Below are 26,247 nucleotides of genomic sequence, written 5' to 3' on the forward strand. Positions count from 1 at the left end.
CTTTCTTCAAAATACTTAGACCCACATCTTCCCCTCTCCTTTTGACTAAATCAAATCTTCATCAATGGCTTGCTGTCTTTGACACCGTTTGTCTCTTCATCCTCCTAGAAACTCCCTCTGGACTTGTTTTCACTAATACAATTCCCCGCTGGTCCTTTTCTACGGTGCGGCCTAGTGGAAAGAGCATAGGCCTGGATGTCGGGGGACCAGAGCAGTATACCCAGCCAACTTGTCTGTTGAGGGACCTTGGGCAAGTCATTTAACTTTTCTAAAGTTAAAATGGGGGTTAAATATCTGTTCTCCCTCCTACTTAGACTGTGAGCTCCATGTTGGACAGGAACTGGGTCCCACCTAATTATCTTGGCTCATGCTAAACACTCAGTACAGTGCGTGGCATGTAGTGAGTGCTTAGCAAATACCCTAATTATTAGTATCTTTCCATCTCTGTTTCTTCTTAGTCTAATTTGTTGGCTCTTAATCCTCTCCTCACCCTTAAACTGAGGGTCCTGAAGGCTCGGTCCTGAGCTCTCCCCTTAACTCAATCTACATTCATTTCTCATCACCATTGGCAGCGTAACCACCACCCCCAAACCAGAGATTCACCACTTCGATTTCAACTCCGACTTCCCTCTCCCTAACTGAATTTCACTCTGCACTTTTCCTTCTATCAGTTCATCTCCCACCCTGATGCCTACACACTTTCTCTCCACTGCCCTTCATCTCCAGTTGCCCGTCAATTCCTGGATCTGCTCAAACTTTCTTTTACCACCAAATCTGGGCTTCTGAAAATGGGTTTGTGAAGGATAGAGGAAAACCAAAAGGGAGGAACTGACACCGGGCCAAGAAGTGACCCGGAACAACCAAGAGGCTAGAGATTTATTCATCCAGTTGTATTTATTGAGTGTTTACTCTGTGCAAAGCACCGTACAGAGGGCTTGGGAGGTAACAATGCGCCAGTAAACGGACACATTCCCTGGTCACATTCATGTATTTCTAGCCATCGTTTATAGTCTTTAAATCCCCAGTCTGATGCTGTCACTCTTCTCTGCCTCTTGTGTTTTCTTCCACTGGTGAAACAAATCCCTTGTAGGACCCGGGACAGAGTTCCTGGGAATGGTCCCTCCCCGGAACTGCCCCAAGTGTGGCACGCTATGGGTCAGATGAGAGAGCGTGCATGGGTTTGGAAAGGGGTGGAAAAACTCAAAATCCATTTGTGCCCCCGTAGGGCTGGGGGATTAGGATGGGGGCTCTAGACCTATACGTATTATGCTTAGAAGTGATATTTGATAAACAACATGAAAAGGGCAGGAATGCTTGTACAGGTCAAGATCAACACTCCTATTTATATGTTCTCAGGATAATGGCCCCATTATGGTAATCACGTGTTGTATCGGGAGAGCATTTTGTGGCAGCGGGACGTGGCGTCTCTGGCATCATAAGCATCCTGTTATTTGTGTCCCACTCAAGCATTCATTGGTTTCCCCTCAGTCCTTGTAAAGGGCAATTAGATGGCTCAATTCTTTATTTGAAAAGGAGGAACGGTGCCTTGATGTGCTATGCTGTCTGTGTCTGTGTCCTTGCAGATACAAACATTTCTAATATACTCTGTGAAACTACCACGGTTCACTTAGCCAGCCCGCCGAGTCCCTCTTGATTAGGGTTTCAGGTGTCATGCGATGGCAGGTTCCTGAATGAGTTTGTTTCTTCTGTGTCTTACCCCTGCTCAATCAATTTCTTTAAAAGTAACTGAGGCTGAAGAAGGTGGCAGAACCTCCTAATAAAGATCAGCAGGTCAAATAAGAGCCAAGAAGCTATCTCCAGGCCTCAGTAGCCAAGTTACATAACTGCAAAATGCCCCCCTGTATGACCCCACTGAAAGCCCTCCTGTCAGTTGAAATTCCCAACCATTTTTATCACTGTGAAAGCGGATCATTTTTCATCTATTAAGGTACTGTGTGTGGTCCTAAATGAAATGTCTTTTCTCATTCGGCACCCCCCGAATACGGTGTGTTCCTGCCGGTGGTCTGCCCCTAACAGCTCATTCACAGTGCCATTTCATCTGCCGATGGGTCACATCCACAGTCGACTCTTCCGACTGAAGGGGGACTGGGCTGGCACCGTGCGTTGAGCTTTTTGCGCTGATGTCTTCTAGACTCTGAGCTCCTTGGGGGCTAGGAAAGTGCCTACCAACTCTGTAATATCAAGCGCTTAGTACAGTGCTCTGCTTAGTAAGCGCTCAATAAATACGATTGAATGTAACGTCTTACTCTCCCAAGCACTCGGTACAGTGATCTGCACAGCGTAAGCACTCACTGAACACGATCCATCGATTGATGTCCGAACATAATAGAGGTATTCAAATCAATCCCCCTTTTTTAAGAAAAGGCATAGGTGTCTCTTTAGTCTTGAGCCCCGAATACTTCTGAAGTTCCACTAGGAACTGTGTCCTTGGCTCTCTAGGCTTGGGCCATTTGATAGTCCCCCACCCTCAACCCCACGAGACTTAGTTATCTATAAATTTGGTCTGTTAATAATAATGTTGGTATTTGTTAAGCGCTTACTATGTGCAGGGCACCGTTCTAAGCGCTGGGGTAGGCAGAGGGTCATCAGGTTGTCCCACATGAGGCTCACAGTCTTAATCCCCATTTTAAAGCTGAGGTAACCGAGGCGCAGAGAAGTGAAGTGACTTGCCCACAGTCACACGGCTGACAAGTGGCAGGCCCGAGATTCGGACCCATGATCTCTGACTCCCAAGCCCGGACTCTTTCCGCTGAGCCGCGCTGCTTCCCAATTAATTAATTAGTTAATGTCTCTCTCCCCCTTTAGGCAGTAAGCGTGTTGTGAGTAGGGAACGTGTCTTCCAACTCTGTCGTATCGTAGTCTCCCAAGCACTTAATACGGTGCTTTGTACACACGGAGCATTCAGTAAATACTGATGATGAAGGTGGTTCTTTCGGGCGCTCTTCGAATTACAAGCTGCAATTCAGCAGTGAAGGGACTCTTGTGCCAGCCGAGCTATACCAAACGAGAATTGTTTGCGGACTTCTGTGTCTACCCCAACACATCCAGGGCATCCTGCCAGCGCATCCATTTTCGCTAGGCACTTTGGCTAGAATGATGTTAAGGAATTAGAGTATATTTGCCCAACAATGCCCGCCTGTTTGGATCCGGGCAGTGGTGGTATTGGAAGAGGTGCTTTGTGTGTGCGGCCTCGGACACTGTGGATATTGGAACGCTAGTTTTCCTTAATGAGGGTTTTGGCCAGAAAGCAACCCCACACACTGTTGAACTGAGTGTAGTAATAATAAATGTTATTATTGTTATTGTTAACAGTGTTTACTAAGCACTTAACAAGTACCCTAATGATAAATGCTCAACAAGTGCCATAATAACAACAATATTGTATTAATTCTGATCAATTATTGGTGATTAGCTATCAATCGCTGTCATAATAATACATATTATACACTATCAGTGTATCACATTATGTAATATTATATAGGATAATCTATTATATAATATTAACCTATTGCTATTAATGCATCCATATTATTAAAATAATTATTATTATTACGGTACTTGTTGAGCGCTTATGATTTGCCAAGCGCACTGTTCTAAGCACTGGGATAGATACAAGTGAATCGAGTTGGACACAGTCCGTGTCCCACACGGGTTCACAGTCTTAATTTCTATTTTACAGATGAGATACCTGAGGCCCAGAGAAGTTAAGAGACTTACCCAAGGTCCCAAGGCAGACATGTGGGGGAGCCGGGATTAGAACCCAGGTCCTGCTGACTCCCAGGCCCGTGCTCTATCCGCTAAGCCACGCCGCTTCTATTATTCATCATACTACGGCCCTGTTGGGCCGTGGTTGCGGCAGTCTGGCTTTACATAATGCAAGGCGGCCGTTCGGTATTAATCATGCTCCCGTGTATATTTGATAAGTGTTTGTGAGCTCATGTCTCTACCATTTAAAATTTTAAGCGGTTGATGCAATTAAAAATTCTGTACTCTGGAAATCTGAAAATTGTTATTGTCGAATCATTGACTAATGTTAAATGACTGGTGTAGTGATAGGGCCAGGAGGACCCAGAAATGCATACAATTGTGTTTCTCCAGTCCCGCTAAAGGATGCAACAGCGTCCACAGGTTGAGCACTGAAGACCTCCTACTCAGGTTCATTGATTCAGTCAATCAATCAATTGATGGTATTTACCGAGTGCTTACTGGGTGCAGAGCACTGTTCTAAGCCGTTGGGAGAGTACGCGGTACAACAAAGCTGTGCTCACTGTGCGTTTTGCATCGTAACCCCCGTCTTGAACAGGTCTCGCCAAAAGGGTAGACTCGACTCGGTGCTCTGCACATAGTAAGCACTCAGTCAATACTATTGAATGAATGAATGAATGAATGAATGAATGAATGAATGAATGACTCTTCTGTAGCCCGGATATCAGATTTGTGTGAGCAACTTGAGGACCGAAATCCGCCTTGCATCTCAAGGCGTTGCAGCACTGTAACTGTGACTTTATCGTGACTTGTAAAGGACGATTGTGGTTTCTTCTACTAACCAGAACTGAAACCAAACTGCTCTCCATCTTGGTTTACATGATTTCTAAAATGAAAAATTCCATTTTTAAAAATCCTCTCTAATCTCCTGGTTTACCAAAAACAGAACTAAATACCCGAATCTATCGTCCCATGCCCTCGGCCCCGAAGAGAAAGCTGGTGTGAGGGTTGAGCCTAAAAGAAAAGTCACTTCATTTCTGCCCTTTGCTTTTTCTTAGGGGAAGATATTTATGTCACCTTATATGGAGCTGCCTCAGACGTCAACATTAGGCTGGATAAGAATTCTCTGACCATCGAGAAAACCTATATATCTATGGTCAATCAGAGGACTGTAACCATTCACAACCGAAGTAATATCATTACACACTTCCAGTGGAAGATATTTGCCACTCAAGAAGAGGAGGATGAAGAAAAACAAAGGTTTGGACCAGAAATCTATCAGAGCACTGTGATTTTTTAGGGGTAGAAATTTAAATTATTTCAGGAAATAACGGACTGAATTCTTCCTCCATCCACCTCTTTACTGAGAAAGTTGTGGGTAGATGGACCAGGAGCCTCCTGGGACTTCACCTGTATCATCCTTTCACTCAGAAGTGATCCCAGGGACAGGGGATATGTACTAGCTGCCCCTAAGAGTCGCGGTCTTAGCCGGAAAATGGGGCCCAATCGCGTCGCTTTACCTCAGGGCACATGTTAGCTGAAAATCAGTCACTCAATCAGTCACTGTATTTTTTGAACGCTTACTACGTGCACCGGTTCTAAGCACTTGGGAGAGAACAGTGCAATAGAATTAAAAGGAAAAGCCCCTTGAATGATCAGAGACAGCAGAAGTTTACACCCCAGGGAATAAAAGATTGATGTGTTTCTGGCCGCGGCTCTGTAATAGCCATTGTTTTTTCCTGTGAACTGCAGATGGGCATAGCTTTCTGTGTTCTTCACCCCACTACCTGACCTCCCAGGCTCCAAGTTCTCCCCAGGTGAACATTTCACTGTCCCTCCATTATACCTCTCTTGCCTCTGGATCCTTGCTCATACTCCCCCATTCCCGGAACTCCTTCCCCTTTTGGACTTTCCACACAACAGCTTTCTCTATCTTCAAACACCACCCCCCGCACCCCCGGCCCCAATCTCCTCCAGGAGGCATTGCCCAATTAATTTACTGTTTCCCAAGTCTTGTTCTCCTACCTCTGTACTTAAGTATATGCAGTCACCTCTATCACTTATGAACATATTTGTCTATGTACTCTGTTATCTAAGCATTTATTTTTCCACCTATCTTGCCACTTCCTTTTCCCTCTTATTTGTAAAGCGTTCAGTGATCATCTCCTCTATTAGATTGTAAGCCCAGGAATCGTTTCTTTTACCTGCGTTGTCCTTAGCCAAGCACTTAATTCATTATTAGGTGTTTGTTAAGCGCTTACTATGTGCCGGGTACCGTCCCAAGTGTTAGGGTAGATACAAGATCATCAGATTGGACACAGTTCATGTCCCACGTAGGTAGGGCTCATCGTCTTAATCCTCATTTTACAGAGGAGGGAATTGAGCCACAGAGAAGTGAAGTGACTTGCTCAAGGTCACACAGCAGGCAAGTGGTGGAGTCAGGATTAGAACCCAGGTCCTTCTGCCTCCCAAGCCTGTGCTCTGTCCATTAGGCACGCTGCTTCTCATCCTTGTAATTAGTTAAATGTAGGATGTTCCTTTGGATTTTCTTAGACCTAGAATAGGGTTGATATTTAAAGAGAACTACATACACTGAGCTATTTAATACAGTTCTCAATGCGTTTATGGCTGCGGGCAGGTGTATGAACCGGGGGGTGCAGTTGTAAGTGGGCATGTGAACCAGTGTAAATCAGGCACGGAGAAGACTGCATGCAACTAGAAACCATCTCAGCTACACAAACCCATTCCCCAATTAAGTATTGGGAGGGTCATGAGGAGCTAGAAAGGGGGTGGGTAGGGACACTGGGGATTTCAGAAGAGAGTTAAAGTTCTGGAATCATTCACGGGGGCAGTGGGCTTGGGAGTTGATAAGGAAGGAGCTGTATGGTTGCTGTGCCGAAGAGAGGGCAGAGTTACAGCAAATAAGGATAAAATTGAATTGAATGGAGTCGACCTGGTGCCTGGATTTCTTCCAACAGTGCTCAGCGGGACGAGCACAGGAGCAGAGGAAGCATTTCATGGAGGTAATCCAGGGCTGGGGATTGGTGATAAAAGACTTGACCGAGGGAGAGAGGGACAGGAGCGATGAGTTTCGCCCATACGTGTGGAACATAGTACGCCAGAAACAGATTTGTAACATTCCTTCGTTCTTACGTCGTACCGAGTCCACATTATATCTTGAAAATATGCGTTAGAATTTGGAGTATAAGAGGTAAAAGTGAAATAGATCACCAACATCCTGGTTCTGCCCCTTGGTAAGAGGGGTATGTGCCTGGGCGGTCTCAGGGTCAGAAGGCCCGATTTTCCTCCATCCCTTTGGCAGTGACTTCATCCTGACAGTTGTGGTTGTGGTCTAGGATGTCTGCGTTTCACTTTTCACCAACGACGTCCGCTCTTCTGTCTCTTGCTTTAGGCTGTGTGCTGATCTGTCTTGGGAAGAAGAAAAGGAGACTGATCAATTTCTGGAAGAGTGCAGCCTAGACCCTTCGCTCCGGGAACGTCTTTCCATTCTCTCGCGCACTTTTGAGAATCACAGGAAGATGGTGCAGGGAGATGCCATGCTGTTCTTAGACAACATTTTTGTCGTGGAACCACTGGTAAGAACCAGGATCCTGAGCCTCTCTTGAGTTTATTAGGTAACTGAGTTACCTAATAAACACAAGTATCCAACGGGCATCACTTTAAAGGGCCGCTCAGAGATGCGATCAGGGACCCTTGGGGAACTATATAGTCTGAAACCTGATCGAATGATCTCCCAATTGGTAATACAGGATGGTCCCTTACTTTCATTTTAACAGAGAAGCTTTCTATTTCAAAGTATGCAAGATATAGTCAAACGGTCATTACAATGAGATGTTTACAATGACTATTCCTATAGTTATGAACTGAGAAAAAATTAAGCTTCCATCTGAGCGGTAACTCGTCCCACAAGTCATCTATCCAGTCGCAAGAAAGCAAATATTTCCTTTAAACAGATAGGTGGAAATAGTGGGCTTTTTTAAATAAATGAGTCTATTCCTGTCTGGGTAGCGTAGGGGAAATATATTGTCAGAAATGGGAAAACTTAATATGCCATTCACTGGGAAGATTGTAATTCAAGTATGGTATCAGGGCTGTTTATGGGCTCCTTGATGATTTCTTGGTGTCTCGATCTTTGTGGTTTTTCTTCTTATAATAGTGTTCATTTCATGTCTCCAGAAGATTTTCCCTGAGAGAGGGCAGGCCGGAACCCTGGCTAATCTCTTCTCTAAGGCATTTCATTCAAAGCAGAATACCTCGGTGTCAGTATTCATTCATTCATTCAATAGTATTTATTGAGCGCTTACTATGTGCAGAGCACTGTACTAAGCGCTTGGGATGAACAAGTCGGCAACAGACAGAGACAGTCCCTGCCGTTTGACGGGCTTACGGTCTAATCGGGGGAGACGGACAGACGAGAACGATGGCAATAAATAGAGTCGAGGGAAGAACATCTCGTAAAAACAATGGCAACTAAATAGAATCGAGGCGATGTACAATTCATTAACAAAATAAATAGGGCAATGGAAATATATACAGTTGAGCGGACGAGTACAGTGCTGTGGGGAAGGGAAGGGAGAGGTGGAGAAGCAGAGGGAAAAGGGGAAAAAGAGGGTTTGTGCAAATTGTGCACAGTATTGTGCAAATGAAAACTATCTCTTCTTGGTTTTGCCCCCTTTTCTCCCCAGTACCAGCATTATTCCCTAATAGCAGCATCTGAAAATGCAATTATTCAATAAGAGGGTAATGGTTTTTCCTGCAAACTGGCTGGATGAAGGTGTTCCTGAAGGGCATAAGTCATTATATCTTGGCGACTTGTAGTCAGGTTCTGGGATTTGTTGGCATGCAGAATTTTGCCTTATGGCTTTTGTTCATTAGAGGAAGGCATCGTTTTGTACCCATTTCCTAAGGATGAGCTCTGTTTGAGGGGCAAAAAAACTTTGCTTCTTCAACCTCGATACCTGGCACTGGTCAGTAGGGAAGATAGCTCCCTAAAGCGATGTTTTAACCTACAAATTCCACTGAATTTCTTGTTATGGAAGAAGGTAGGGGATCAGCAGAGGGATCTCTGATGCTTTCCTCCTACAATCAATCAGTCAACCATATTTATTGAGCACTCCGTGTGCAGAGCACTGTACTAAGCGCTTGGGAGTGTACAATACAACGATATAACAGAGTTGGTAGACACGTTCCCTCCCCACCACGAGCTTGCAGTCTAAAGTCTGCATGTAGTAAGCGCTTAATAAATATTATCGCTACTAGTATCTTTCCTTGAGGCTAGTCCACTAAAGAGCTGTGATATACCAAGTCCACCAGGTAAGAACAGTGATCTTTAAAGGTCATGAGCATTAACACGATTATTCATCTTCGTGAATCAGAGCTCCCTCTCCTCTCAGGCCTGGATCATGTATCTTTGCGCTGAGGGATTGCAATTACAGCGTGGTCTGCAATGCAAACAATAACCGAGCTTAGCTTCAGATTCGATGGAAGTACTCTGTGTTCTCATTTGAGAGATCACTGATCAGACTGTCTTTGGTTCCTACCCTTTAAATGTTGTGAGGAGTATCAGAGACTGACACTCTGTATAGTACATGTAAGTGATCTGACAGGCTCTTTTTATGCTATTGGGGTTTATTATAGTAAACCCAAATCAAGAAATCAAAAGCGGCAGGATGTGCTTCTGCCACCAAATCACTGTATTCCACCTTGGCTAAGTCACATTATCCCTCGATTTTAATACATCTTATCTTATGCCGTCGAGTGGCCTACGACCTATAGCGATACCATGGACACATCTCTCCCAGAACGCCTCACCTCCATCTGCAATTGTTCTGGTAGTGGATCTGTAGAGATTTCTTGGTAAAAATACAGAAGTGGTTTACCATTACTTCTTTCCGCGTAGTAAATTTGAGTTTTCTCCCTTGATTCTCTCCCATGACGCTGCTGCCCAGAACACAGAAGTAGATATATAGATATACATATATATTTGAAAAGGGATCATGATAATTATCTAAGAAAGAGAATTGCTACAAATGACAATATTTTAATATTATAATATATATAAATAGCTTGATAATGTTTTCCTCTGAAGCAGTCCAAGTATTTTTACAACCTTTTTCTCGTTCAGCCTCATCTCATCTTTTTAAGGGAAAGTCATGGCTCCTTTTTACAGAGAGAGGAAATAAGGCACAAAAGAGTGATCAACTTGTCCAGAGGCAAGCAGGTTTACCAGTGGCCGAGCTGAGGCACATTCCCTGGTCATCTGACTTCCAGCCTGGGGCTCTGTGCGCTCACTGAAATGATGGCAGAGAGCTGTAAAAATCAAAACATTTTATGCCTTTTTTTCCTCCAGAAGAATATGATTACTTACTCCAATTGTATTTATCTACTCCATCAAGTCCTATGAATGTTACTCATATTCATATCAAATCTTACCAAAATTCTCTAATCTGAAAATTGTCCTGGAATTCTAGTCTGAAACTCAACTCTTCTGCCAAAGACTCCAGAGGGCACAGAAATGCAGCCTGAGGAAACTAGAGGAGAAAGCCCCATTCTCCCTTCCTCCTCTGTCTCCAGCAATCAATGCTATTTATTGAGTGCTTACTACGGGCAGAGCACCGTTCTAAGCACTTAGAAGAGTACAGTATAGCAGAGTTGGTAGACATTTTCCCTTCCCACAGTGAGCCTAGTGAGCTGAAGGACAAGGGGAACAGAGCCAGCAGTGGCTGTGCAGAGGGTAGAAACGGTAGAAACACTGTGCCTTTGGGACACTGCTGAACATTCATCCAGTAACCCTACAAAGGCTTCATGGGTGCACAAGGCTCAAAGGCCCTGAATAATATTCCTGCGCAAATCTACATAGGTGTTCCTACTTAAATCTCAGACTGCCCATTCTCGTCTTTCTCTGGGCAGAATAAGGCTCACCACTGTAAAGATTCTTCTACTTCTTCCACACTTAGAGGAGAGGACACAAACCCAGTTTCATTAGATAGTCTCCTAAAGGTTTCAAAAATCCTTTTTTTATAAGGGTTTTCCTCCAGGGGAAAAGTACTGGCCATTTGGGTGCATTTTGTTTGTTTTTTGCATTCCAGTGGTACCCGACGAATGGAATTGCAGAGGATGAACCCAGGACCCATTTTGACCTTTTGGTGCTATTCTTTCTCAAGCTCTGGGTTCTTGCGTATCGATAGGTAGAAGTGATGCAATGATAGTACGCATGAATAGCCCAGAAGGGAAAAATGAAAAACAATCGCGATTCAGATCTCACGATAAGGAGAATTCCTCTGAGAAATTGCACTTCAAATTGCTGGTGTTTCTTTCTTTCTTAGCCCTCTTACCACTGGATCGGATTAACCTTTTAAGACGAGCTTTTGAGCTTGTGGCATTTCTCAAATGAAGATGTCTGTGAATGTAAAAGGGCCCGCTAGAGCTCCGTTTGGCTCAGTGGATGAAAACAGCAGCGACCGTGGATCATTTCTAGTCTTATTAGCAGGTGTCGCTACATTCAAAGAGAACCCTGTTGGGAATGGAAGGAAATATAAGGTTAATTTAACTGCGTCTTAAAAGGGGGAAAGAAATCTGATAATTGCAATGTGAATAATAGAAAACCATTTCAAACAAGCACCCAAGCCCGCGGAAGACACACCGATAACGCAGTTGTAGCTTTCCGAGCAAGGCTCAAATTTAGTTGACTTTCTCTTTGTATATAGATGCGGCCGCACGTCAGTTCAGCAAAAGCAGCTGGGCCAGAAGCCCAGGTGGCCAGCAAAGGACACAGATCTAGCTTTTTGTTGCAAAAAAAAATTTCCACCCTGCTGTGCCATTAACTGTGACTCACACTGCAAACATGTGGGAGCTGACTCCTCTGAAATGGAAACCAGAAAGGGGAAGGGAGGACAGGGATTTGCCGCTAGCCCTCTGTCCTTGACAAGTCACAGCTCTCCCACGTTGACATTTTCATAATCCTCCAGCCTCCCTTTATTAATGCTGATCCTTTCAATCCATCGATCGTATTTATTGAGCGCTTACTGTGTGCAGAGCACTGGACTAAGCCCTTGGGAGAGTATGGTAGAACAGAGTCAAGAGACACATCCCCTGCCCACAGTGAGCTTCCAGTCTGGAGGGGGAGACGGACATCAATCTAAATAAATTACGGTTAGGTACGTAAGTATTGTGGGGCTGAGGTGGATGAAGGGCACAAATCCAAGTGCAGGTATTACACAGCGGGGAGTGGGGGAAGAGGAAATGAAGGCTTCGCCATGGAAGACCTCTTGGAGGAGATGCGCTCATAATACGGTTTCGAAGGTGTGAAGAGTGGTCGTCTGTCGGCTACGACGAGGAAAGGCTTTCGGGCCAGAGGCTGGTCGTGGGCGACAGGTCAGCGGTGAGGTAGACGAGACCAAGGTGCAGTGAGAAGGTTGGCATTAGTGGAGCGAAGCGTGCAGGCTGGGTCGTAGTAGGAAAGTTGTGAGATAAGTCGTCGGAGGTGATGGAGTGCGTTAAAGTCGACGGTAAGGAGTTTCTATTTAATGTGGAGGTGGAGGTTCTTGAGGAGTGGGGAAACAGTGATTGAAAGGTTTTGTAGAAGAGCGATCCGGGAAGTAGAGGGAAGTATGGACTGTTGTGGAGAGAGGCTGAAGTCAGAGAGGTCACTGAGGAGTCCGAGGAGGGAATCACGGTGGGATAGGATAAGTGTTAGGATTAACGTGGTAGGAGTTTGGATAGAGAGGAAGGGATGGATTTAGCACCGTGGTGGAGGTTGAACCCACAGGATTTGGTGACAGATTGAATACGTGGGTTGAATGAGAGAGATGAGTCGAGGAAAACATCAAGGTTACGGGCTTGTGAGACAGGATGGTGGTGCTGTCTACAGAGATGGGAATGTCAGGGGGAAGTCAGGGTTTGGGTGGGAAGCTTTCGACTTTTCTACTTGGCTAAACCTTTTTTAATTGTACCTGAACAATCCTCACTGCCGTGGAAAATGACTATGGGAGGAAGAAAGTGCGTGAGTGCCTTTTAGGCAGTGGAAGAGCTCCCTGTGGCTTAGCAAATAACTTGATAACTTCCCTTATTGCCATTAGAGCAAAAGATGTCTTCTGATTTTATCTAGCCTCTTCAGATGGAGGCAGTAAACCTTGGATACCGCCTATTTTAATTTCAAAGACTGTTCACCTAGGATGGGGAGATAAAATGGACATCGGGCTGTATTTTGACTAGAACATTGACCCCTGGACCTTTCCCTTGGACACTGCTTTATAGGGTATCAAAAGGACAAAAAATGTCATTCTTGGGTTAAAAAATCACTTAGAATGATCACAAATGCAAGTTTGTTGATTTTTTGATGTTAATTGCTGCATCTTACTTGCAACTTGGTATTTCATTTATTATTTTTGATGTAAATGTACAATCAATATTTTTATTCTTTTCCTACATTTGAGATTGTGCAACTTCTCAGGCTCAGCCAGATCTATCGATCAATCGATCACGTTTATTGAGCGCTTACTATGAGCGGAGCACTGTACTAAGCACTTGTGAGAGTACAACAGAATTAGCAGACGCGTTCTCTCCCCATAACTAGTTTACAGACTAGAGCGGGAGGCAGACATTAATATGAATAAAGAAAAATCAGGAGGTGTTAGAAGGGCATACATAGTTTATGCCAGTAGCTCTTGATTTTGCATTTAATAGAAATTTGGTTTCTTTGTCACCCACTTTGATTTCCCAGGGCAAATATTTGACATCTGATACTCCTCTCTAACCTTTTAAGCACGTTATTGCCTCCACCTTCAGCCCTACAGCACTTATGTTGTATATTCACAATTTCTCTATATTAATGTCTGTCTCCCATTCTAGACCTAAACTCCTCGTGGGCAGGGAACCTGTCTACCAACTCTGTTGTATTGTCTTTTCCCAAGCATTTAGGATAGTGCTCTGCACATAGTAAGTGCTGAATAAATACCATTGATTGACTGACAGTGTTCCTGCTGAAAGAGTTCATTCATTCATTAGTATTTATTGAGCGCTTGCTATGTGCAGGGCACTGTACTAAGTTCTTAGAATGGACAAATGGGCAAAAGATAGAGACAGTCCCTGCCCATTGATGGGTTTACAGTCTAATCCGGGGAGACGGACAGACAAAAACAGTAGCAATAAATAGAATCGAGGGGAGGAACATCTCATTAAAACAATAGCAATAAATAGAATCGAGGTGATGTACATCTCATTAACAAAATAAATAGGTTAATGAAAATATATACAATTGAGCAAACGAGCACAGTGCTGAGGGGAGGGGAAGGGAGAGGGGGAGGAGAAGAGGGAAAGGGGGCAAAAGAGGGCTTAGCTGAGGGGAGGTGAAGGGGAGGTAGAGGGGGAGCAGAGGGAGCAGAGGGAAAAGGGGAAGCTCAGTCTGAGAAGGCCTCTTGGAGGAGGTGAGCTCTAAGTAGGGTTTTGAAGAGGGGAAGAGAATCAGTTTGGCGGAGGTGAGGAGGGAGCGCGTTCCAGGACAGCGGGAGGACGTGGGCCAGGGGTCGACGGCGGGATGGGCGAGAACGGGGGACGGTGAGGAGGTGGGCGGCGGAGGAGCGGAGCGTGCGGGGTGGGCGGTAGAAAGAGAGAAGGGAGGAGAGGTAGGAGGGGGCGAGGTGATGGAGAGCCTTGAAGCCGAGTGAGAGTTGGTGAAAGAGTTGGTGAGAATGACCAGGAATACAATGGAGTTCGTTGCATATTCCTGCCCATTAACTATAAGCCTCTAGGCTTCTACTTACTGCTTGATCTCAGAAATCTTCCTGAAATATCTGGCCAAATCTGCAGATTGCTGAAGTTCATTAATTCGTTCACCCAAGTGAGAATCCTCTCCCGGTGCTGATATGACAAATGGTTGCCTTGGCAGCTCCTGTGATCTTCACTGCCTGTGTTGGCTATTTTTTGGGATTCCTGCTGGGCTGTGCTCCTTACAGAACACCCTAGGTGGTTCTTCAGTCATAATCCTTTAGAGATGATGACGTAGCCCCGGCAGGTAGGAACGGGGTAAAATCGAGACTCAAACCGAAGTCTTCTGATTCCCAAGGCAGTGTTCTTTCCGCTAGACCAACAGCGGAGTAGATAATGATATATTACCCTCTTCCACCCACTCAACCCTCATCACCCACAGGACTAACAGGCCAGCCAACAGGACTCGTTGTGGGCAGAGAACGTATCTGTTATAGCGTTCTATTGTACTTTCCCAAGCGGTTAGTTCAGTGCTCTGCACATAGTGAGGGCTCGATCAATCCCAGCTCTGGCACCTGTCAGCTGTGTGACTGTGGGCAAGTCACTTTACTTCTCTGTGCCTCAGTTCCCTCACCTGTAAAATGAGGATGAAGACTGTGAGCCTCGCGTGGGACAACCTGATTAGCCCGTATCTCCCCCAGCACTTCGAACAGTCCTCTGCACATAGTAAGCGCTTAACAAATGCCAACATTATTAAATAAGACTGACTGACCTGATGACTTCCCTAGTAGAAGCCCCTGACCGTCACTGGGAGTGTTGGCTTCCCTCCAGATGGGGGGAAGGGGGTTGATAACCCAGGGGTCAGTCCCTTCTGCCACCTCCTCAACTTCCTGTCACCTTCTCGCTACTCCCCCCCAGACTGTCATGTTTGGGTACATCCGTGTTCTCACCTGGACCGGCTGTCAACAGGTGACAATGCCGATCGGCTGAGGTTGGGCGGGGCAGCTGCTCTTCCCTCATCAATCAGCCGTATTTATCGAGCACTTTTCGTGTGCAGGACACTGTACTAAGTGCTCAGGAGAGTACGGTGTAACAGCGTCAGCAGTCACGTTCCCTGCCCACCACAAATTTCCAATCTAGAGAGGAATATGAAACAGAGAAACCAAGAGAGAAATGGTGGTGTCCTAACGATAGACTGTATCATAATCCCGACCAACAAGTGTATCTGGCACTTTTTTTTTTCCTTTCTAATCCATGTCAAAGGAGAGGGATTTTTGCTTGGGAAGGGACCATGAGTAGGAGGAGGTTAACAGAATAGCAGATGTCTGGGGAAGGAAGGTAGATAAGCTGTTCATTTTTGGAAAAATAGCATCATGTCCTGACTTAGAAAAGCCAATTCTCTGTCGAAATCTCACACCACAGTGGACAGATAAAAGCAGTCATTTAAGAAGCATTAATTCCTTGGCTTGGTTGGCGAAGTCTGGAGACTACGAAATGTTTAAAAGAGGCGTATGTAAAGCGTGTGCACCAGAGGTTCCAGGTCCAGTGTCAGCATCTTCAATGTCCTCTTTAGTTCGACCTGCTAAGCGGCATTTTCCTTGGAGAAGTTTCTAAGTTCTAAGTTACTAAGTATTGGACATTTCACTTGGTAGAAAAATGGAATTTCTTCCTTTTGGCTTGTACCAGGCCCTGTGGAACTATTAAGGACTAATACAGAGAACTTGGCAGGGAAATTAGCCCCCTTCTCCACACCCCCCCCATTCACGTACATCCCTACACGGATCATTAGGTGAGCAAAATATTTCCTCTGACTCTAAGGAAGAGAGATACTAGGGTCCTGGTTTTAAAGCGAATGCTCAGAATGTGCCCAGCCGTGGAGTTGTCGCCTTTCCAACAGTATTGCCTGAGTTCTGTATTAAAATGGGACAAATGGACATCGACAGGATCAAGTACCATTCTTTGAAGAATAAATGCCAAAAATTAAGGCAGGGGGCACTTAGTACAGTGCTCTGCACACACTAAGCGCTCAATAAATGTGATGGAATGAATTGAATGAATTCCCCAAATCGCTCTTGGTGATATTTCAGTGGCTGCTAAGCAAAAAACAAGTAACCAAGGGAAATGTAATGTGTGTTTTAGGGAAGGGGAGCAGGGGTGTTCCTGATAGCGAACTCCTAGGAAGTTTGAATCTCTGCGTTAGGTTTCATACTCACATCATTAGGAGTCATACGGGAGGACTTCTCTGAGAAAATTGAGAGACAGATAAAGCATCGTCGGCAAGAATTTATCTGAGAATGAATCCCGTCAGACAAATCTGATGGAGTGCTTTGGAAGAGAGGTTCAATCAATTCTGTTTATTGAGCGCTTACTGTATGCAGAGCACTGTACTCAGCACTTCAAGGATGTAGGTGATTTCAGGACAGTAGATACCAATTCTCAAGCTCCTTGTGGGCAGGGAATGTGTCTACCCCCCCCGTTATGTTGTACTCTCCCAAAGGGCTTAGTACAGTGCTCTGCACACAGTAAGCACTCATTGATCGCATAGAAGGGCATTTTTCTTCACTGGGGCAGCTAACAACACTGCAGAGATAGTATTCCATATCTTGGCACACTTATTTGTTTTTTGATTTTCCTTTATTCCATTAGTATTCTTTTCTCATTTGCTCATTGACTCCTTTACCAAGCTTTGTCTGACTTAAGCTTTGTCCTGAAATAACTCAGCATTCTGAGGTCCCAGCAGATTTTAATTTCTATTGCTGTTTTCATCTGCCCGCTCCGGGTCTTTTTTCCTCTGACAAGTTCATATAACCTTTATTTTAGGTTTATGTTTCCATTGTTTTCTCAAAAATTAAAAGACATGAATCGAGCCATAAGTCATTTTTGGTTTTTCACTCCCCAGACCCCCTCTACCATGACTTAAATAAATAAGTTCCTTTATTATATTAATTCTGGGACCCACAGTGTGAAAGAGAAAACCTCAACCATCTGAGCTCAATAGTTTCGGGGCTCTCCCCACATTTAGCTCTTAGAATTAAATTTGTTTGATCAGACTCCCCACTCTACTGTCCAGTGACAACTTCCACACAAATACCAAGATTTTACTCCTTTTTCTGTGTCTTCTACTTTGGCCCCTTCAGTTTTCTTTTCCTTCTTTTTGTCCCTCAAATGAATCTCTTGATTTTTGAGGGATCTTGTGTTTCTATCCACTTGAAGACTAATTTTCTCTCCTTGCCCATCCCCTCTCCTAAATTGTATTATTTTCCACTTCACTTTCTTCATCATTATATCGCATCTGACATTTGTGCACGTTCCTCCTGTGTGAAAGAAGAGTTGATTTTTCTCTCGAGCCATTATTATGAATGTTATCATCAGTAGACCCTTACCACTTCCAAATTGCACTGCCCAAGTAAATAAGAGTGAACTACAGGGGCAGTCCTGCCTCACTCCTCTCTCCAATTTAAAACCCAATCCCCATCTCCTAACCAATTTTTGAGGTATTGTTTATGTCTCATTACTGATTTTGCATCTTCTCATCTTATCGGGGATCTCAGAAGCTTCTCTGTTTTAATCAGAGAGTCATGGCTTATCCTTCAGAACGCCCTCTCCTGATCTCAATCGATTACAGTACTCATTCCACCCCCCTATTTGTGTAAAAAATGTATCTTTCAAATGTCTTTTTGCCTGCAGTCCACTGCCTGTTGCCCTAGAACTCTGCATCGGAATGTGATTTCGGCTTCAAATACCTCCCGTAGCCCTAGCTCCCACCTAAGTCATATGATCTCTGTTTATTCTTTTTACCCTTCTTTTAGATTACAGTGACAAGTCCGTGGGTCACCAGCTTTATCATTCTGTCCTCTCTCCGTATTCCAGTGGTAACTCTAACCAAAGGCTCACTGAGCGATTCAGGCATTTTTTATTTTCGAAAACTGCCACTGTCAGCCCAAACCCACCCGTAGCACACTCCTCGATGCTCCCTTGAACTCCTCTCTATGTTCATTTGTCAATCTTATCTTAAATACATATGTCTACTGACAACCTCCACCAGTACTTCTGTTATTATTTCATTTCTTTCCCTTTTAACCTGCTCATCTTGCTCTTAAGCTCACGCCCGGCTCCCTACTGTATATTCTCAAATGAATAAGGTTAAGCTCTTGTACCTCTCCAGTCTTCTGCCTTTAGCTTCGCCCCTTCCTTTCTTTTCTTCATTTTTCATACTCTCTTTAGGTTCACCCTCTTCATCTTCCCTACGATTCCTTTTATTTCTAGGGGTTTTCTTCAATTTGTGATCTTTCTTTCTCTGAAATGCCTAGTTTCATCTCTCCCCTTCACCTTTTTCTGAATCTCTCACCAATCTGTAACGTTCTGAAACATCTCCTCACCTCATCGATTCCCACAACTCTTCTCTAGTGAGAAGGAACTCATCTACAATTTTACTGCTTTAACATTTAGAGTTCCTTGACTTTAGAATGCTCTAGGAAACCCATTTCCTTCACCTGATATCATTACCGAAACCCGCTCCTGCACATTGGATCTGTCAAATCTTACTTGACAGCCTTCCACCAACTCTTTTATATTGTACTCTCCCCAAGGGCAGAGTACAGTGCTCTGTACACAGTAAGTACTCGATAAATACAATTGATTGATCCCTTCTGATATGCAAATTTTATTTTTTGACCTTCTTCTTTAAAAGTGACATTCATTCTTGGTGTTTTTAAAAAAACAACCTGTTTCTAATTCCGCACTGTCATCATCATCATCATCAATGGCATTTTTTGAGCACTTACCTTGTGTGCAGAGTGCTGTACTAAGCACTTGGGAGAGTACCGTAAAACAGAATTAGCCATCAGGCACCCTGTCCATAACGGTCATACAGCCTAAAAGGGGAGAGAGACATTAATATGAATAAATAATTTATAATGTATAATTTAAAGTACGTAAGCAAGTGCTATGGGATTGAGATGGGGTGAATATCAAATGTCCAGAGGTCACAGACCAAGTGTACAGACAGTGCAGAAGGGAGAGTGAGCTGGGGAAAAGTATGTATTTGTAATTTATCTATCTGTCTATCTATCTATCTATCTATCTATCTATCTATCTATCTATCTATCTATCTGTCTGTCTCTCCCTCTAGACTGTGAGATCATTGTGGCCAGGAATGTGGCTATTTGTTGTTATATTATACTCTCCCAAGCACTTAGTACAGGGCTTTGCACAAAGTAAGTGCGCAGTAAATACGATGGAATGAATGAGTGAAAAGAGGGTTTAATTGCGAAAGGCTTCTGGGAAGAGATGTGACCTTAATAATGCTTTGAAGGTGGAGAGAGTGGTGGTCTGGTGTTTATGGAGAGGGAGGAAGTTCCAGTCTCGGGGGAGGATGTGGGGAAGGGGTCAGCGGTAAGATAGTTGAGATCGGGGCACGGTGATAAGCTGGTGCTAGAGGAGTGGTGTGTGCGGGCTGGGCCGCAGTAGGAGATTAGTGAGGTGAGGTAGGATGGGGAAAGCTGGTGAGGAGTTTGTGTTTGATGTGGAGGTGAATGGACAACCATTGGAGGTATTTCAGGAGTGAGGAGACATGGACTCAATGTTTTTGTTGGTTGATAAGTGATCCGTGCAGCAGAATGAAGTATGGATGGGAGTGGGGAGAGACAGGAGGCAGGGAGGTCAGCGAGGAGGCTGATGCAGTAGTAGAGGCGGGATAGGATGAGTGGATAGATGGGATAGGATAGGATAGAGAAGCAGCGTGGCTCAGTGGAAAGAGCCCGGGCTTGGGAGTCAGAGGTCATGGGTTCAAATCCCAGCTCTGCCCCTTGTCAGCTGTGTGACTGTGGGCAAGTCATTTAACTTCTCTGGGCCTCAGTCCCTCTTCTGTAAAATGGGGATGAAGACTGTGAGCCTCACGTGGGACAACCTGATGACCCTGTTTCTACCCCAGCGCTTAGAACAGTGCTCTGCACATAGTAAGCAAGCGCTTAACAAATACCAACATTATTATTATTATGAGTGCTTGGATCGGGAGGGTAACAGTTTGGAGGGAGAGCAAAGGGAGGAGCTTAGCAACCTTTTGAAGGGAGAGCCTAAAGGGGTAAAGGTATTGATTGAGCCGCCCACTGAGCAGTTCACCAACCTCTTGGGAAAAAAAATCAACACCTGAGACGTTCTCGGCCCTCAAGGAATTTATGTTCTGACAGACTTAAAAATCTTTGCAAGAAGGATAATCGGAATAAATTGTTTAATGGGTTCTACATATATACTAAAGTGCCGAGGAAGGGTATAAATAAATGTGCTACAGGGAATGCGTCTGTTGTTGTGTTATACTCTCTTAAGTGCTCGGTACAGTGCTCTGCACACAGTTAGCACTCAATAAAAGTGATTGATTGGTTTATAAATTGCTTAAAATCACCTTTACCTTATCACCTTTACCTTCACAATTCTCCTTCCCAATAGATTAACACAACCTGCACCAAACCCAATCCATTACAGTGTCTATCTGCATTAGCCACCCCGTTCTTGTTTCTTAAACCGACATTAGGCTTGATTTCTGTCCCTTCGGTTCCCCACAGGCAACATCATTTGCTCTTCCAGTTCTTGGAGTTCTGACATTCTCCACGCTCATTGTTGCCCATAACCGAATCATCATTTATAATTCATTTTTCTTCCCTTTCTCTTCTTGTCACCTCTGCTTCCTTTGTCCTCTTGTGGTTACAGAATATCCTAACATTTTCTAATTCGTTTTCCCAATATCTTGTCTATGAGTTTTCATAATGCGAGATTTAACACAGCCTAATTCTGTTGATTTGGACATTTGTTTAACCTCATAAATATCCCGTGGTTTAATTCCCGGTGATGCAATCGGTAATGTCCTGGCTACAGTGTCTCTTTGGGGCCACTCAAATGAGGCCGCTTTTTGTCTTATTGTTGCACAAATTTCCTTACACACTGAAGTGACACACACTAAAAGTACACACACATTCTCCCCCTCTTTTCCTTCAGTGACTCTCCATATATCGTTGCTCATCCCTCCTGCTCTGACTACAGGACTCTGTGGAGCTGTGAAGTTGCCACTTGTTCAGGAAGAACCCATCAAAGGGAAAAAAAAATTAACGATGAGAGAATAAAAGTAGACCTTATTAAGGAACCAAGATGAGCAAATCTGGGGTCTTTACCCCAGAGGTGGATTGAAACATATATGAAGAGAAAAAGAGGAACGGCTTTAAAAACTTAAATTTCAGGCTGTCCAAGTCAAGAAGGGTTCAGAATGAAACTAAACTAAATGAACTGGAAGGTCTCAGTGTAAAGAAACTGACACTTGCCTTGAGGGTGAGACTCAGTCATGGCTAATTTACACTTCGAAAAGATGGAATGTGTTGATTCAATATAAAGACAGTAAGAATTTGCCGAGTCTTTACACCGTACCCGTTTCTACTCTTTTCCTATCCACTGTTGGCACAGAGAACATGATGGCACTCGATGATTTTTTTTAAGGTGAAGTCTTAGGTCAGAAACTAGGTTTTTTTGGTTTTTTCGCATATTTCATAGTTTCTTTCTGTGACCTCTGTGGCGATAATAATGATGACAGTATTTGTTAAGCGCTTTCTATGTGCCAAGCACTGTTCTAAGTATTGGGGTAGATAGAAGGTAATTAGGTTGTCCCGTGTGGGGTCTCGCAGTCTTCATCCCCATTTTCCAGATGAGGTAACTGAGGCACAGAGAAGTGAAGTGACTTGCCCAAAGTTACCCAGCTGACAACTGGCTGAGTGGGATTAGAACGCACGACCTGTGACTCCCAAGCCCGGGCTCTTCCACTCAGCCACGCTGCTTCTCACTTGCAATGTGTTTCCGGCCTGTCCTGTAATTCTAGTAACATTCCATCGGGACCTCGGTTTACAAGTAAGGAATTGAGTTTAATACGTGGGGATAAACACCTCCCTCCACGGAGACACAGCAGGGACAAGCCTGGGCTAGAACTTAAAGGTTTGTTTCCAAATTCATTCACCTCCAGTTTCCCAGCTCTTTCCTAGAGAGCGGAAGAGAAGCCTGAGTTGCAGAGAAATGGCAGCCAATGTGTTAAACAAGGCTTGTCATGTTTGGGGTGACTTTTAGTTATTTAGGATGAAAATAATTCCCAGGCTGAAACCCCCAGGTCACTCATTTTCAACCCCAAACCATTAATAATGGCAAAATCACTGCAATTATTCTGGTGAACATCTAATTCCAGGCCTGCACAGCTGTGGCCAGAGAACATCTGCAGACCCGGAACTATTTATTGTACCTCCCCCTGGCTTTTTATCCTAGATGCCTAGATCTATGAGTCCCATCAAATCTGTCTCCTTTCATCAGTGACTCCGTAACTTATGGCTATTCCTGATCTCAGAAGCAGCGGTGGAAGACCTGGGTGGCCGTCGTAACTCTGCCGCGGAGGGTTAGGCTTGGGGCGTCAGATCCTCAAGTCGGCCCTATCCACTCAGCCTGCACACCGTCCCGGTCTTTACAAATGCATATTCACCCTCATAGCCGTCGCTTTTACTGTTTTTCTTCTCCTGCCTACATTTGCTTATGCTTATGGGTTTTGTTGAACTGGCTTCCATTATCTCGAGCTGCATTATACCTGTCAACCTTTGAATAATGAGCAGTCTCCGTTGGCGGCAGGTTTTAGGGTTGTCTGAATTTTTTAATGTGCTCATGACTGAGGGGAAAATAGATCAGTTGGGCATATTTGATGTATAATCCGCTCCCAATAGGTAGCAGAAAATATTCAGGGCTTACTCGCTGTTCACATTGGTCATAATGAACTGGTCCGTATACCATACACCCAACAGACAGACGATGTGACTATTTTAGGGTCCCCTAGATGCTGTTTTACATTTGCTATGGCGGATCAATCGCTAAGCAATAGATATTGATCCGGTTGTCTTTTGGACTTCTTTTGGTGTCACGTTATTTCATTTGAATGACCTAAAACATGTTGAAGGAGGCCAGTTCTTCCGTGATTAGAGGGGTGGTTTTGGTGGCCCAGCTGGCTCAAACGTCGTGGAGAACCTACAGTGGCCATTAATACAGCCTTCTCCCCCGCCACGTTGTGACGTCTCATCCATCGGGCTTGCGCCGCCGTCATCCATTCCCCAGTCTGATGTGGCTGTCTATTTCACAGCAGTTGCCTCCCTACTTCTTCTAGCCCCGTCGTGTGGCAACATTTCCGATGCTAGGAGTGGGCATTCATTTCCTCATTTGAAAATCGTGGCATTTTTGATGCCTGCGTAGCATGCTTGATTGGGCGGATTACATTCATCAATAAAACCAAGCAACTCCTGGGTTTGTTCTCCTTCCTCCTGTTGTATTTACATTTAAAGCCGTTTTGTCCTTTTTGTCTATGTTGCTCGAATAACGACCGCTCGAAAGCAGCCTGGGGAGGGAATATTCATTCATCCCGTATTTTTTAGTTTTGCATTTGGTTGCCGGTCATGCATTATGACAATGTCGGTATTTGTTAAGCGCTTACTGTGTGCCGAGCACTCTTCTAAGCGCTGGGGTAGATACAGGGTCATCAGGTTATCCCACGTAAGGCTCACAGTTAATCCCCATTTTCCAGATGAGGGAACTGAGGCACAGAGAAGTGAATTGACTCGCCCGCAGTCACACAGCTGACAAGTGGCAGAGCCGGGAGTCGAACTCATGACCTCTGACTCCCAAGCCCGGCCTCTTTCCACTGAGCCACGCTGCTTCTCAATTATGGATTTCTGCAGGCGTCCGTCACTTAGCAAGATTGTTTTGGGGCTTCAAAACAAGGTCCCAGAATTATCTTCTGCCCTGAGCCTTACTGGAAGATATTCATCCGCAGTATAGAAGTGCCTACCAGCTGGTTGGGGGGAATTCAGGAGAAGTGTAAGGTACACTCCCAAACCTCAAATAGTTTATGATCTAATGGAGAAGGCAAGGAAACACAAAATTGGTAAAAATCCGAATAAGTAAACCTAAAAGTTTTGATAAGATAGATGGAGGACTAGAGAATGCCTCTTAGGGTGGGGAAAACCAAGAGGGTCGGGTCATTCCGACAGGGAAAAAAAGCCATGTTCAGTCAATCGATGGTATTTATTGAGCTCTTACTCTGTGCAGAGCACTGTATTAAATGACTGGAAAAGTACAGTATCACGGAGTCGATAAACACGTTCCCTGCCCACAGTGAGCTTACAGCTTAGAGTCAACGGATCAGAAGCAGGAGAGTCAAAAGTGAGAGATGGTGAGGCGTGTGGGAGAAAGGGCAAAGAAAAGCTCATTCCACGAGCAAATCTGTGACAGCTGATGAGTAGTGATTGGGGCAGGGTGACTCTCTATAAACATCTTCATCTTTATAAACACCACGGGCAGCGTGGCTCAGTGGAAAAGAGCCTGGGCTCTGGAGTCAGAGGTCATGAGTTCGACTCCCGGCTCTGCCACCTGTCAGCTGTGTGACTGTGGGCAAGTCACTTCACTTCTCTGGGCCTCAGTGACCTCATCTGGAAAATATGGATTAGCTGTGAGCCTCACGTGGGACCACCTGATGACCCTGTATCTCCCCCAGCACTTAGAACAGTGCTCGGCACATAGTAAGCGCTTAACAAATACCAACATTATTATCTTCCCACCATTTGACATCTGCAGGTGTTTGCTCTCTTGTACCTCAATCAATCAGTGCTTTTGTTGAGTGCCTACCCAATGCAGAGCGCAGTATAATAGAAACAAATCACGCTCCCTGTCCCCGAGGAGCTTTCATTCTAATGGCGAAGATAGATAACAATTATTTACTGCTAGTGGGAAGAGGAGGAAGAACAAGAATAAAATAGTTAGCAATGCAGTAATGTCAGGGTGAAATGCAGCTGAATGTACCTACACAGAGGTTCTGCGGGTGGATTTAATTTTTACGGGGTATTTACTGGGGGTTTACTGTGTAGCCTTTCTCATCCACAGTGCAGAAGAGATTACTGACCCAACATTGGCCTTTTCAGTCCCATTTGCATGCATGGTTAAGATTTTGCAGTCATTGCCATCATCTCCGAAGACGAGAGAGATCAATAGCAGTCAATCGATGGTATTTATTGAGCGCTTACTAAGCGTGGAGCTTAGCATAAGAGCTTTTAACGGAGATACTGGGTGATTCTCCTTTGTCTTCAAGTAATCATTAGAAAAAGACAGACTATTCAGAGATTGCTTTATTTTTTGTCTTTAATGCAGAATATTAAGATAAATTTGTTGTTGTTTTTGTCTTTCCAGGTTCAGTATATTAATACTGGAAAACAAATCAAGGGCTTTCTGATAGAACTAGTTTTATCGATAAAGCTATTCAAATTTGGTTTTCCCATTTAGTTACTGCTATGTTTAGTTTGTAAAAAGGACAATAAAATATTGAGAAAACTTTGAAGTGGACTTTTAATCAAGTCTTTTTAAAAATATTGTTCTTTTAGGAAGGAGACGTTTGGCCCAATTCCACAGCGGAAGTCAATGTGATTTTTAATCCTCGAGAAGCCAAGATCTATCAACAAACAGTTTACTGTAACATTTCAGGTACAGAACTTCTCCACCCAGGATGTAAACTCTATTGGCTCATTCAATCAATCAATCAATCAATCAGATGTTTAGGCCACGTTTCCCCACTCCTCAAGAAACTCCAGTGGTTGCCCACATCCACCTCAGCAGCGTGGCTCAGTGGAAAGAGCCCGGGCTGGGGATCCGGAGGTCATGGGTTCGACTCCCGGCTCTGCCCCTTGTCAGCTGTGTGACTGTGGGCAAGTCACTCAACTTCTCTGTGCCTCAGTTCCCTCATCT

At 44.4% G+C, this 26,247-nt stretch overlaps 1 protein-coding gene across 9 annotated transcripts in view; it reads left to right on the forward strand.

Moving 5' to 3' along the window:
- Positions 1-26,247, forward strand: part of HYDIN (HYDIN axonemal central pair apparatus protein) — a 335,154-nt gene that overhangs the window by 104,654 nt on the left and 204,253 nt on the right. For all 9 annotated transcript variants that reach the window (XR_005660565.1, XM_029074826.1, XM_039913571.1 and 6 more), the window contains 3 exons: positions 4,785-4,986; positions 7,139-7,322; positions 25,887-25,986. Coding sequence is in view for 8 of the 9 variants with exons in the window: in XM_029074826.1 (XP_028930659.1) it covers positions 4,785-4,986; positions 7,139-7,322; positions 25,887-25,986 (486 nt within the window). In the remaining variant the exon portion in view is untranslated. The remainder of the gene's footprint in view (positions 1-4,784; positions 4,987-7,138; positions 7,323-25,886; positions 25,987-26,247) is intronic.

This window comes from Ornithorhynchus anatinus, chromosome 11, assembly GCF_004115215.2.
Source record: "Ornithorhynchus anatinus isolate Pmale09 chromosome 11, mOrnAna1.pri.v4, whole genome shotgun sequence".
Lineage (NCBI taxonomy): Eukaryota > Metazoa > Chordata > Mammalia > Monotremata > Ornithorhynchidae > Ornithorhynchus > Ornithorhynchus anatinus.